We start from the raw sequence: 13,925 nt of genomic DNA on the forward strand, positions 1-13,925 counted from the left end.
ATTATCGTCCTTAGAGTCTGTTAAATCAACTTCTGTACCTTTCTTTGTGGCAAGGTTGTGCAGCATAGCACAAGTTGCGATGATTTTGCAGCAGATGATGGGTGTGTACTGATGTGCGCCTCTGCTTTTTTGGCGGCAGCGGAACCTGCTTTTCAATAAAACAAACGTGTGCTCCATAACGTTACATGGTGATTTGTGTGCCACATTGTATCGTCTCTCACTTGGGGTTGATGGGTTTAGGTAAGGAGTGAGGATGAATGACCGCAGAGCATAGGCACTATCACCTAGGTGAGAAAGAGAGTGCCATTAATAACAAACACCAACACATTAATCTGCAGTATACATCAGGATGTGTCACAGTGATTTACCTCGCAGGTATCCTTCACCAAATTCTTCCACAGCCAGGCGTGTGGAGATCCCACTGTTCTGGAAAATGTATGAGTCGTGGGTGCTTCATGGAAATTTGGCCACAATGTCAGTGATTAAGTTGGCTGCATAGCAGATTACCTGCACATTCATGGAGTGGGTGGATTTTTGGTTTCTGTAGATGTACTCAGTGGTTGCAGGTGGGCAGATTGGAATGTGTGTCCGATCAATGCACCCTATAACATGCAGGAACTGTGCCTTTTGGTAAAAGTCTGTCTTGGTTTTCAGCAGCTCGGCCTGTGTGCTTGGGAAGCTTATGTAGTGATGCATTCTCTGCATCATGGCATCCAGGAACTTGTTAAAGAAACAGGACAGGCAACTCTGTGACACCCCACCTACCGCAGCTATGACCCCCTGGTAACTGCCAGATGCAAGTAGGTGTAGGTTACAGAGCACCTGCACATGTGGTGGTATAGCGTGCACCCTTGGTGTTGGATGCTCCAGGACTGGGTGCAGGTCCCTTATCAGGTCCAGGATGGTGTGGGGTGTAGCCTGTACCTTTCATGGATCTTTGCCCAAGTCAGTTGGAAGAGTGTGATGCGCTGTCTGTAAACGCCCTCCTCCCGTCTCCAGATCCTCACTCCTGTAGCCATAGCCATAGCCGCCTTGCAATTACATAGAGTGCCGCCATAGTGATCACACTGTTGGATTTTGGGACTGCTTAAATACACTGCACCTGATTACCACCTGCTTTCAGTCAGTGTTAATTACTAACTCCTAAATACCGATTTTTAGGAAATTCGGTATTACCGAATTTTTCTACCTCTCTTCTCTCGTTTTTACCGTTTCTTATTTACCGATTCGGTATTTGGGTGTTCGGTAAATCCCAATCGGCAAATTAGTAATAGGTAATAAGGAATCGGTATTTACTGATTCCTTATTACGGATTCCTTCCCTACATCAGGCATGCCTAAATACTGGTAGGTAACGGTGAAATTTACCGAATTTCACTGTTACCGACCTGTATTTGGGCCACCAACATCGGGCCCTAAATGTGTACAATGTCTTTAACTTTAAATGAGACTGTTACCGCCATATTGAGATCTATGGGTTGGTGGAATAGTGACAGTAAGTTTGACACTCACAATTAAATGTGATATACTTTCAACTAAGGTGCGCTTGGTTGTCTACATGGTATGCCACAGCATTACATAGTTAGTCATGAATTGCATGCCCAGTTGCTTATTAAACATTTACATTGTTTGAGATCTGACATGGATATTTCACTTTGGAATAATCATCCTTCAGATATTGTTTTCACCATGGCTAGTTGTCTGGATGAACTTAGACTAACACATAGGAATGGAAATGTGGCCCTTTTCTGTACGAGACCTAATTATGTTTGAAAGACTGACTTGGTCCAACAGACCTGTACAGTAAAATTTCTATCAGAAAATGTATGTAAGTGAAATTTCAATGTTGATGAAGAATGTCAATGTGCCTTATTATGAATGTGTATTATTTGACTTTGAATATTGTTATGGCTGGTGTATACCTGCCATTTGCTCTATTAGTGTGAACTTATGTAGCTATAGTACAAATTTGTTACATTACTTGATCCATCACTTTTAGTGCTTTGTGGTCCGAAGAAATTCATAAGCCAACAGATATACTTCCATGGGTGAAACAGATCCTTTGGCTGTGAAAATATTACCAGCAACATTTTCAAATCAGGAGAATTAACATATATATTTCCACCTTGATACACCATTGCACACAAACACACACAGCGCACACATTTTCGAGGTTGTTCCTGAGAAGGGATTTTAGTTTCAAAACAATTGTGGGGCATAGTGTTTATAATTTGCTGTCAATACAATTACACTACTTGTGATTCTGCCAGACCAACACAGTATGACAGGACACAACACCTACACTATTTATTTTTTCGTCCTGCCATTTCTGAATCTGCGAGGCAATAACACATTGGAACATCATTGGCTACATGTGTGAGTGACATACTTCCATTAGGTGCACATCACACAAATCCAAACACAAACACAGGGATGGTTATTTAGTAATTCATTTAAAAATAGACAGTAATATATCATTAATATATGGTGGGGCACCATTGCTATCTCATATGTGGCAAACCATTGCCCAATATCCTCACTCTTGTGAAAATCCTTAATGACATCTTTAGGAATATAAACTCTACTCTCAGGAGTTACTAAAGGTATGCTGCCACCAGAGGGGGAGACCGGGACACTCCTCGCCCCGGACTCTATCACCCTCAACATTCTCTCATGCTCCATTTTAAATTTCTCAAGTTCAATTGACAATCGATTCTTCTCAATGTCTAACTTCTTACTCTCAAGGTCCTTCTGACCTTCCAATTTAGCCTTCTCCAAACTATGCCTCCTATCTCTCTCCCTGTTCTCCAGCTCTTCTGGGGTCAGGCTCATTTGGGATATACTAATACCTGGATTGGAGGTTGTTCCATCTCCATCCCTCTTTACTGCATCATCCGGGCTGCCCTCCAGCGTTCTCTTACTCATCCCCAGCAGACTCTCGTGCTTCCCACCATGCCTTCAGTGCCTTATGGTACTCCTCCTTCCTAGAGAGACCTATCACGGGGACCGCAAATTGCTTACAAAATTACTTAGCTGTCTGGCAGTATAGGTATTTAATCTTTCCTCCTCAAAGGTGAGATCCTCTGAAGCATTGGACGTTGGCCTTCCTCTTCTAGCAGTACTCATGGCTACTATCAACAAGTCACTACTAATACAACCAACCAAACAAATAAAAAAAGAATTTGTGGCTGAGCTTGGTCTACACTCACCAGTGGTGTTTACCAGTTATCGTACGTGGATCATAAAGGCAAGTCCTGATCCTCACTGCTGACTGCCAATTTTAGAAATTGTAGTATCTAGTTGGCAATGGCTGGTGCCACAGTCCAAATAGGGACCCTTCTTCCTAAGTAAGTCAAGAGGGCCACCCCCTTTGATAACCCCTGCTCAACCCTGTGGTAACGTAGCACGAGCAGTTAGGCCTATCTCAGAGGCAGTGTGTGATTCTGCATTCTGTGAATACCAAAATAGTAGTAAGTTTAGGATTTAGTCTTAAGATCATTCTGTGAATCGGGCCCTTTGTTCTCTAAGGTCGCAAATCACTGACTCCAGTCAGAACCAGTTTGGTGGGGTTGGGCAGCACTTGATTTACCAAGTGACATCCTGCCCTTTCAGAATGAGGGGGTCTACTTTTAGACACCCAGTGGGAGGTGGAGCCATCATTCACCTTGCCAGGCACAGCCGTGCTCGGATCAGAGTCACCCCTCTCCACGCTCTGAACACCGATCTCTCTCCAGCCAGGTCTGACCCAGCTGGCCCTCCTGCTTCAAAAACAGACGTCCAATCTACATACTCGCAACAGCCCGCAGTAAAGCTTTAGGCGAGAAACTACAGCGATTTCAGGAAAGGTATTTCAAAACATGTGAGATATAAACGGTCCTTACTAAAAGGTGGTCTTCAATTTCCTGAGCATAAACATATCAAACTCGAAGTTCCTATTGGGTTCCTAGGGCTGGATAGGGTGATAGAAAGTAATCCTTAACGAACAGGCTACACAGATGTAGGCATTAGGGTTATCCTTATTCACACAGTCGTTTATATACAGGGGGCATTTCACGCTGTGGCACTGATTAGCAGTGGCACAGCGCCCAGAACATCTACATCCAGCCAACATACAAGACAGGAAGAGTAGAGGGGAAGGGAGACCCATGCCAATGATGCCAGGTCTAACAAGCAGCCATAGCATATTCCCTCAGCTAGAAGCCTCAAGCCTCTTCTATGTCGTAATGATTGAAAACAGCATTGGCAATGAAGTAACTAAAAGAGAATCAATGGTAGCGCAGATGACCCCATTCGTTTTTAGCACCAAGCAATGTGAGCTCCTACCAAGTACTTTTTTTCTGCGGGTGAGGGACATAGTCAAATTAATCAAAAAGAACAAGGTATGGCTTGCAACAGGTAATGCACAATTCAAATCTCCTTACTTTCTGAAATACCTAAAATCCTACTCTTTTGAGAGTCTTTGAATCACTGTCCCTCCTCCATCCTTTCTCTGCCTTTTTGTGCAAAACCCTTGGGGTAATATAACATGTTATTGTCCATAAAGTCCTGAAAATAAACACATTTGTATGTTTTTCATGTTACAATTGCATATTTCAAATACGTGGGGGTCATTACCTTGGCAGTGTTAATTGCAGATCCGTATCCAGTGGAAAATCCACATCCAAGCAGACAAACTCTCTCCAGAGGGGCGGCAGCATCGATTTTTACCACGGAAATTTCATTGACAACCGTGTACTCTGTGAAGGTGCTGGTGTAATAAAAGTTGTGAATCAGCTTCCCTTTGCAGCTAAACCTGCTGGTGTTATCATCCATCAGTCCAGTAGGTTTCCCAGCTCTGAAAGGAAAAATGAACAGCAGGTTTAGATGCATCTGCATGTTTCAAAAAGCCTCCTTACATGAAGCCTAGAATTTAGAGTTAAAGCTACAGGGGATGGAATTGATGAATATCTCCAATCCAGTTGCTGGATATCAAGAGCTTAAGTTCTCAGAATGAGGAATACAATGCAGGAGATCCCAATTATTTTGCGGCACATGCTTCAGGATTTAATGGTTCTTCCCAGTGACGTGTTCACCTGCTGTGAGCAGGAAGAAAATGTAAATAGAAAACGTATTGTTTTACCAGGTGATGGAAAAACTTGTAACGAGGCAAGGGGGTATTCACCCCATGGATACAGTTCTGCCAAACTCATAATGTGACACCATCTCCCAACAGGTCATCTAGAATGCTAGTCTTTTTTTTTATTTTAACTATATAAACCCTTCCCACCTACTACCATGCCTTTTAGTAACATGACCAGACACAACCATAGCAGGAAGGAGGGAGGGAACAGGACTGGGACGAGCAGGACCTTAATCGGGGTAATGAAGATTACAGGTAAGTAACAACACATTACCCCCTCAAATATCCTCCTTGGCCCAGTCTTCACATTAGTGAGGACCTCACAACCCAAAACACCAAGAAAAAGCAGGACACCAGGGATCCTTCCCTTATACAAAGTTTAAACAAAAATAAAGCAGCCTTGTAAACGGCAAAAGCAAAATTGTCCACAGAGACATGTAAAACATTGAGGCGATAAGGCCGTCGCGGATTGCGATTTACGGCAGTTTTGAGATAATACTCAAGTTAGAGCGCTCGATCGGCGTGGTTCTGCGGTCACCGCAGAACCACGCCGATCGAGCGCTCTAACTTGAGCTCTAACTTGAGTATTATCTCAAAACTGCCGTATATTGCCAACCGCGACGGCATCCATTCATTTCCATGATAATTACATACCCGATTAACCCTGGGTCCACATCACGCGCGATGGATTGAATCCCCTGTTTCACCCACAATTTGCACTGTCTGCCTCACCCCTTCAATAACGATTGGCATCCCTTTGGCAACTGTATGAATTCAAGACAGGCATGCTTTATAATACTGTCCTGAAGATGACGCCACACATCAAAAGTCTTTGCATCAAAACGTCGACACCTATGTACCATATGTCTCTTAATACCCAGAATGTATTGCACAATGGTACCATGATTTAATTAAGTTTGTCTACTGAATACTAGGAAACAGACTGCTTCGCTCTTTTTTGCCTGAAAATTGTTGTTCGTCTTGTTGTCTGTGGGTCACAGGCTGTGCCCCCTTGACATCACTTTCAATTCCATGTTATTTCTTTATATTTGACGAAATAAATTCCTGTCCGGCTGGACAAAGAACATATTGGCTATTTAGCACATGTTGATTCAAGCTTTCAATTTTCATGTTCTAGGGACCCCTGTCTTTAGCAGCAATTAAGCGCCCAAGGTCCCTACTACATTACCTTTGGGTTCCCTTGTCTCTGTAAACAACCTCCTTCAAGAGATCACCTTCCCATATTGGAGTTTGGCTAGTCAACTTTCCAGACCAACCTGGTAGCTTATTTGCTTCCCTCGAACACTCCACCACCACCCAGATTTGTGATGGGCACTCCAGCCGCCTTCTTCTAGAGTCAAGTCAAGTCAAGTCAAATGATTTATATAGCGCACTACATACCCAGAGGGTCTCAAGGCGCTTGAAGAAGGGTGGGGGAATTACTTGTCGAATATCCAAGTTTTAAGTTGCTTTCTGAATGCTAGGTGGTTCTGAGTGAGGCGAATGTGAGTGGGAAGTGAGTTCCAGGTTTTAGCTGCCAGGTAGGAGAAAGATCTACCTCCCATGGTGGTTTTGTTGATGCGAGGTACAGTAGCAAGGGCTTGGTTGGAGGATCGTAGCTGGCGGGAGCGGGTGTAGAAGGAGAGTCGTGTGTTAAGGCAATCGGGTCCAAGTTCGTAGAGTGCTTTGTGAGCGTGGGTTAGGAGGCGGAAAGTAATCCTTTTATTGACGGGGAGCCAGTGGAGGTTTTTCAGGTGACCAGAGATGTGGTCTTTACGCGGGATGTCTAGTATGAGTCTGGCTGAAGCGTTCTGAATGCGTTGGAGTTTTTTCTGGAGTTTTGCGGTGGTACCGGCGTATAGGGTGTTTCCGTAGTCCAGGCGGCTCGTGACCAGAGCGTGGGTGACATTTTTTCTAGTTTCGTGGGGATCCAGCAAAATGTTTTTTTGAGCATGCGAAGAATATTGAAGCAGGATGATGAAACGGCGTTGACTTGTCTGTACATAGAGAGTGAAGAATCCAGGATGACGCCCAGGTTCCGTGCGTGGTCCGTCGGGATGGGTGCTTTTCCAAGGGCCTCTGGCCACCAAGAGTCATTCCAGGCGGAGGGGGAGGTACCTAGGATAAGGACTTCGGTTTTGTCTGAGTTCAGTTTTAGTCAGCTGTGCTTCATCCACTCGGCTACTTCTTTCATTCCTTCATGTAGGTTGGTTTTGGCCGTGTTCGGGTCTTTGGTGAGTGATAGGATCAGTTGAGTGTCATCAGCGTATGAGATGATGTTGAGGTTGTGTTGGCGTGCGATGACCGCGAGGGGGCTCATGTATACGTTGAAGAGGGTGGGGCTGAGTGAAGATCCTTGTGGCACGCCGCAGATGACTTCAGTGGCTTCAGACTTGAATGGTGGGAGGCGGACTCTTTGGGTTCTTCCGGTGAGGAACGAGGTGATCCAATCCAGTGCTTTTCCTTGGATTCCGATGTTTCTGAGGCGCTGTAATAGGGTGCTATGACAGACTGTGTCGAAGGCTGCAGAGAGGTCGAGGAGGATGAGGGCGACTGTGTCTCCATGGTCCAGTAGAGTTCGAATGTCGTCTGTGGCTGCGATGAGGGCGGTCTCAGTGCTGTGTTTGGCTCGGAAGCTGGACTGTGAGGAGTCGAGGGATTTGTTGGTTTCGAGGGATGCGGCGAGCTGGTTGTTGACAGCTTTCTCAATGACTTTGGCCGGGAATGGAAGGAGCGCGATGGGGCGGTAGTTTTTGAGTTCGGTGGGGTCAGCTGTGGGTTTTTTCAGAAGGGCGCTGAGTTCGGCATGTTTCCAGCTTTCCGGGAAGGTGGCGGAGTTGAAGGAGCAGTTGATGACGTCTCGGAGGTGTGGTGCTATGATGGAGTCTGCTTTGTTGAAGATGTGGTGAGGGCATGGGTCTGTGGGGGATCCTGAGTGGATGGAGTTCATCAGGCGGATGGTGTCCTCAGTGGAGATTGGGTTCCAGTCATTAAGGATGTTCAAGGGGGGTGAAGGTCCTGCAGAGGGTTGGGTGGGTTGGTCTCCGGGTCGGTTGTCGAAGCTGTTGTGGATGTCTGCGATTTTGTTGTGGAAAAAAGAAGCTAGGGAGTTGCAGAGGGCTTGAGAGGGGGTGATGTCATTGGAGTTGGCTGAAGGGTTGGTAAACTCTTTGACGATGTTGAATAATTCCTTGCTGTTGTGGGCGTTGTTATCTAGTCGGTCTTTGAGTGCGGCTTTCTTGGCAGACCGGATTAGTTGGTGGTGTGTGCGGGTGGCGTTTTTGAAGGCGTCCCTGGTGCTGGTGTTTGGGTCTTTTTTCCAGGCCTTTTAGAGGGAGCGACAGAGTTTCTTAGATTTCTTAAGATCGTCGTTGAACCAGGAGGCGTTCTTGCTGCCTAGCTTGATTTGGCGTTTTTTCAACGGTGCTAGGATGTCGGCGCTGTTCGATAGCCATTGGGTGAGGTTAATGGCTGCTTGGTCGGGGTTTGAGGAGTGGACAGGGGGGTTTTGAAGAAGCGATGAGGAGATCTGGTCGATGGTGATTTTGTTCCAGGGTCTTCGCAGAGTAGGTTGAGGATGGTTGTGAGTTGTGGTCTTATTGTAGCTAAAGTGAACGCAGCTGTGGTCCGTCCAATGTAGAGTTGTGGTGTGACTGAAGGAGACATGTTTGCTGGAGGTGAAGATAGGGTCGAGTATGTGACCTGCGATGTGGGTGGGGGTAGTGACAAGTTGTTTGAGTCCGAGGTTGGCGAGATTATCCAGAAGGGTGGTGGCGTTGCTGTCATTGCTCTTTTCCAGGTGAAAGTTGAGGTCTCCCAGTAGAATGTATTCCTCGGAGGGGAGGGCGTGTGGGGTGATAAAATCAGTGATGTCTTCAGTGAATTGTGCACGGGATCCTGGTGGTCGGTAGAGGAGGGTGCCTCTGAGTGTGGTCTTGGGATCGGTGTGGATCTGGAAGTGAAGGTGTTCGGCGCTGGTAAGGTTGACGTCTGAGCTGGTTGAGATGCGGATGGAGTTCTTATGGACGATAGCGATGCCTCCTCCTGTTTGGTCGGTGCGGTCCTTACGGATGATCTTGTAGCCTTCCGGGATGGCAATGGTGATGTCTGGGGTAGAAGAGGCGTTCATCCATGTTTCTGTTAGGAAGGCGACGTCCGGAGAGATGGTGTCTAGTAGATTCCAAAGGTCGATGGCGTGTCTGTGGACCGAGCGGGTGTTGAGCAGGATGCATTTTAGGTGGTTGGTGTCAGATCTCTGTTTGGTGTTAGTGGGTGAGGAGTTGGTCTTGGTGCCGTCATACTTGAAGGAGTTGCAGGAGAAGGGTCCATGGGTGTGTCTAGGAACGGCTTGGACGCAGTTGGGGAGACGGCCGGGGTTTAGGGCTAAGAGGGTGGTGGCGTCGTATGTAATCCGGGTGGGGTAGGTGGTACAAGGGCCAGGGGGTCTGGCGCTGGGCGCGGTCCAGGCGCGGACGGGCGTAGACGGGCTTACCTTTGGCGCACCTTCGGCGCGCATGGGGCGCGACCGCTGCGCGTGAACGCTGCACGCAAGAGCATCTGTCATAAGTGGGAGGGGGGAGGGGCGAGGGAGGAGCAGCTGGGAGGCGGGTGCGTGGTGGAGGGGGCGGGCTCTGGGCAACAACAACAGCAATGGCGGCTGGGGCGGAAGCGCCAACCGGGTTGGGTGAAACCGACCAAATAACTACGCGGGGCAGCCACACAAATGCCAATGCAGGGAGCAAAAATAAACAGACAATGAAGCAATTAACAACAAACACGGGCACACGATCTCAAGGCAGCTAATGCAGGGGTATAAACAAACAGATAAATAATGCAGCAATTAACAACAAACACGGGCACACGATCTCAAGGCAGCTAATGCAGGGGTATAAACAAACAGATAAATAATGCAGCAATTAACAACAAATACGGGCACACGATCTCAAGGCAGGACAATACAGGTGAAAAATACACAAATAATGCAGCGAATGACAATTTCTGTGGTTAGCAGCGGATCTGTGCAAACGATACCCAGCTTGAGGCAGGAGAGAGCAGGGGCAGGAGGGAGCGACCGTAACTGACGAAGTGAATGGAATGGAAAGGAATGAAGCATAATGACCCCCTGGCATACCGGCTCTGTCCACCCTGTATGCTGGTTCACCCGGGTCTGCATACACCCAGTTGTTTATAACCAGAAGCTGGGAGGCCCGATAATAAAGCCTGATGTCTGGGAAGGCCAAGCCTCCATCGTATACCCTGCGCTGCAATTTGATAAGCGCTATGCTAAGTGAACCCCCTTGCCATAGTAACAATCTTACTTCGTGGGATATTTTTTGTTTAATTTCTGGGGAGACTCGATAAGGGATGTTCTGTAGGAAATAGAGAAGGCGAGGCAGGGCCACCCTACCCATCAATGACAACGGGAGGGCATGCCGGTGACGTACATCAGCGTTTAGGCACTCCATCTGGGTATCTGGGATTTTCTGTATAAACGTTACAGGATCTCTTACAATGTATATGCCCAAGTATTTAAACCCCTCTGTTACTACCGGGGTTGCGCAATTGGCTGGTATCCTGGGCGGGGGCCCGAGAGTGTGAATATTACTGATTTAGCCCTATTGATGCTATATTCCGAATAGCTGCCAAAAAGCTTAAAGATGTGACGCACCCTCGCCATTGAGTAATACGGTCTAGCTAGATATAAAAGAATATCATCCACATACAGCAATATGCATTTTTCCCACCCCCCCACGGAGCACTTATACCCCAAATCATTGGATCCCTCCAGACCCAATGTGCGTGTGGCTCCAGTACGAGCGCTAAGAGCAGCGGGCACACGGGGCAGCCCTGTCTTGTGCCTCTCCCTAACTTGAAGGACCTGAATAATGCACCGTTAACTCACACTTGAGCCCTGGGACTCTCGTATAGTAGTCAGACCCACCCACTAAAGTTAGGACCTGAACCCAATTTTTGGAGTACCATAAATAAGTATGGCCACTCTGTACTGTCAAACGCCATTGTTGCATCTAATGACATCACTGTCGTCTGCTGAGCCTCTGGATTATCCATTAGGTGAAGTACTCCATAGAGTCTGCGTAAGTTGTGGTGGTTGTTTCTATGGGGCATGAATCCCGATTGGTCCAGCTGTATTACCGATGAGAGAACAGGATTCAATATATTTGCCAGTGCCTTGGTGAGAACTTTCGCCTCCACATTTATTAATGAGATCAGAGGGTAAGAAGCGCACTCTGCATGTAAATTCAATTAACACTGAAACGAAACGTCGCTCAATGCTCTGAGGTGATAATCGGCCCAGGAACAAATCAGAGGACCGGCGAGCCTACTGATTGTTGGTACAAACCAACAGATTTGCCCGCTATCGGTGAACCTGAAAAAACTGCATAGCCTGCCAAATGGCTGCCAACTCCCGACAATTCGAGGAACAGGTGCTGACTGCCTGATTCCACTGACTCTGTGCCTCCAAAGACGGCAGCGTCTCACCAAAGACTGGCATTGGTTGTCAGTAACAGGGGAGAAGGAAGCTGGAAGCGGACCCCCCTCTCTCCAGATTGGGAGTGTAGAGCCACCAGCTCAAATCCTGAATCAGAACAGGGGAAGGAGGAACCAGATAATCATAATTCGCAAGTCAGGGGTCCCAATGGTTCACCAGAGGTCGTAGGTGCAGATGAACCCAGGGAACCACCGCCATGGTCGCAGCCATCAATCCCTGGAACAGCAACCAATTCCAGGCTGGAGCAGACTGCTGATTCAGGAGATCCATCAGAAGATGCTACATCGAAGTGATGCGAGCGGGTGGGAGAAACACCTCCCCCAACTGGGTGTCACAAAGACCACAGATAAACTGCAGAATAGGGACCAGGTGAGATGTTGCCACATTCAACTTGAAACCCAGACCTTGGAACATGTCCATGGCTGCTTCTACTCAAAGAAGAGCCTTAGGAAGAGAGGAAGCAGAAATCAAACAATCATCAATAGAGGGAAACACAAAGAAACTCTGAAGCTGCAAAACCCCCACAGCAGGAGCCAATACCTTGGTAAATTCCTGGGAGAGGTAGAGAGGCCAAAGGGTAACACTTGAGACTAGTACTGAACCCTGTCTACTGCAAGCTGCAGGAACCGCTGGCTTTTGTGATATACAGGCATGTGAAAATAGTGTCTTTCAAGTCTAGGGAAGCCAGAAAATCACCTTGTTGGATGAAGGGAATGATGGACTGCAATGAGTACATCCGAAAGTGATCTACTGCATTATCCTGTTCAGAGCCTTGAGATTCAGAATTGGGCGGTAAGAACCACCTTGTTTTGGAACCAAGAAAAGCGTTGAATAGAAGCCTGGGCCCCATTCTGCCTCTGACACTTGGAGAATAGCACCCTTTGCAAGCAAAGTTTTCACTCCAGAGAACATAGCAGCACTTTTCACAGGGTTGTTTGACAAAGGGGTAACCCAAGAGTGATAGGGAGGGCACCTGAATGGAATAGGTATCCCTGACTGATGACTGACCGGACCCACTGGTCAGAAATCAGGCTGTACCACTGATCCTGGAATAAACAGAGCTGGGCCCCACTCTGGCATAGTCGCTGCTGCAGATGAGGCCGGGACTTGTTGGTCAAAGCAGGTCCCCCAACCATGGGCCGGCCACAAAAGGGCTGAGAAGAGGAGAGAATGCCTTGATAGTTCTACTTATGGAAAAATGATTTCCTCTTCAGCCCACATTGGAACATTTTCCGTAACTTTTTCTCCTTTGAAGAAAGCTGCATCATCAATACGTCCCCATAAAGTCTGGGACCCTCAAAACGCAGCTTATGAATCAAGGCCTTCTGTGCAGCCTCAAGATGCCAAGATTTTTTCCACAGTGACCTTCTACCAGCCACCCCTGCTTTGGCCACTGATGGGAAGGTCCACTGGATATCAAAAGTGACGTCAGACAGAAATTGCACCAAGACCTCCACCTGCGCCAAGATAGGAGTGGGATCCCTTTGATCCTGAAGACAAATAATTTCTCTAAATCCTTAATAAGGACGTAAGTGCTAGCCCGGATCTCAAAATGAGACACTCGTATGACAGCTTCAAGGCAACCTCCACCTTAAACTCAACAGGATCAAAAAGGGAAGCCTCTCTGAAGACAAAGTAGAAGCCAACGAGGGCAAAATGGAATTGGCCTTAGGAACTTGAGGAAACTGGTCATCAAACTGCGCCAACTGTTACCTCTTTCTCAAAAAGCGAGGAATCCCCTGCTTGTTGACCAAAAGCTATTTCTTAGCCAAAATCTCCTTAATGACATCATGCAGGGGCAAATCATCCACCACCGAGGTGCTGTACTGGGTATAAAAGCCATCATCCACAAAAGATTTAGGATTAAATCCCAGAACCTCACAAATATGGGCCAACATGTCCGAAAAGACTCGCCCTGGACATATTTACCCTTTGGGAAATTGCCCAGGTCCTGATCTTCATCCCCTTTCAACTTCTTCGCAGAAGGCTCATTCAATGCAGCCGGAACTGCAGAATTAATCATATCCTGCAAATACAACCTGGAGATCTGTGACAGGTCATCCTCCTGGAAATTGATTTGGCAAGCACCGGGACCAACTATTCATCCCCTATGGCAGTAGAAAAAGAACAGAAAGCCAAATGAGGAAGTGACCAGGGACAAATTGCTATATATACCATCTCCTAGCAACCAAGTCTCAAAATCCACGGAACTTGGAAAGCTAAAAGACAGCCCTGCCATTTCTCCTTTGTCCACTGTCGTGTACTGCTCAGCCAGGATGTGTGACGTGTAGAGAAT

General features: G+C 47.1%; 1 protein-coding gene across 2 annotated transcripts in view; it reads right to left on the bottom strand.

Moving 5' to 3' along the window:
* Positions 1-13,925, bottom strand: part of LOC147727491 (alcohol dehydrogenase E chain-like) — a 523,815-nt gene that overhangs the window by 302,774 nt on the left and 207,116 nt on the right. For both annotated transcript variants that reach the window (XM_086961567.1, XM_086961568.1), the window contains exon 5: positions 4,614-4,833. In XM_086961567.1, coding sequence (XP_086817693.1) covers positions 4,614-4,833 — 220 coding nt within the window. The remainder of the gene's footprint in view (positions 1-4,613; positions 4,834-13,925) is intronic.

Source organism: Lissotriton vulgaris, chromosome 3_1 (assembly GCF_964263255.1).
Source record: "Lissotriton vulgaris chromosome 3_1, aLisVul1.2, whole genome shotgun sequence".
Lineage (NCBI taxonomy): Eukaryota > Metazoa > Chordata > Amphibia > Caudata > Salamandridae > Lissotriton > Lissotriton vulgaris.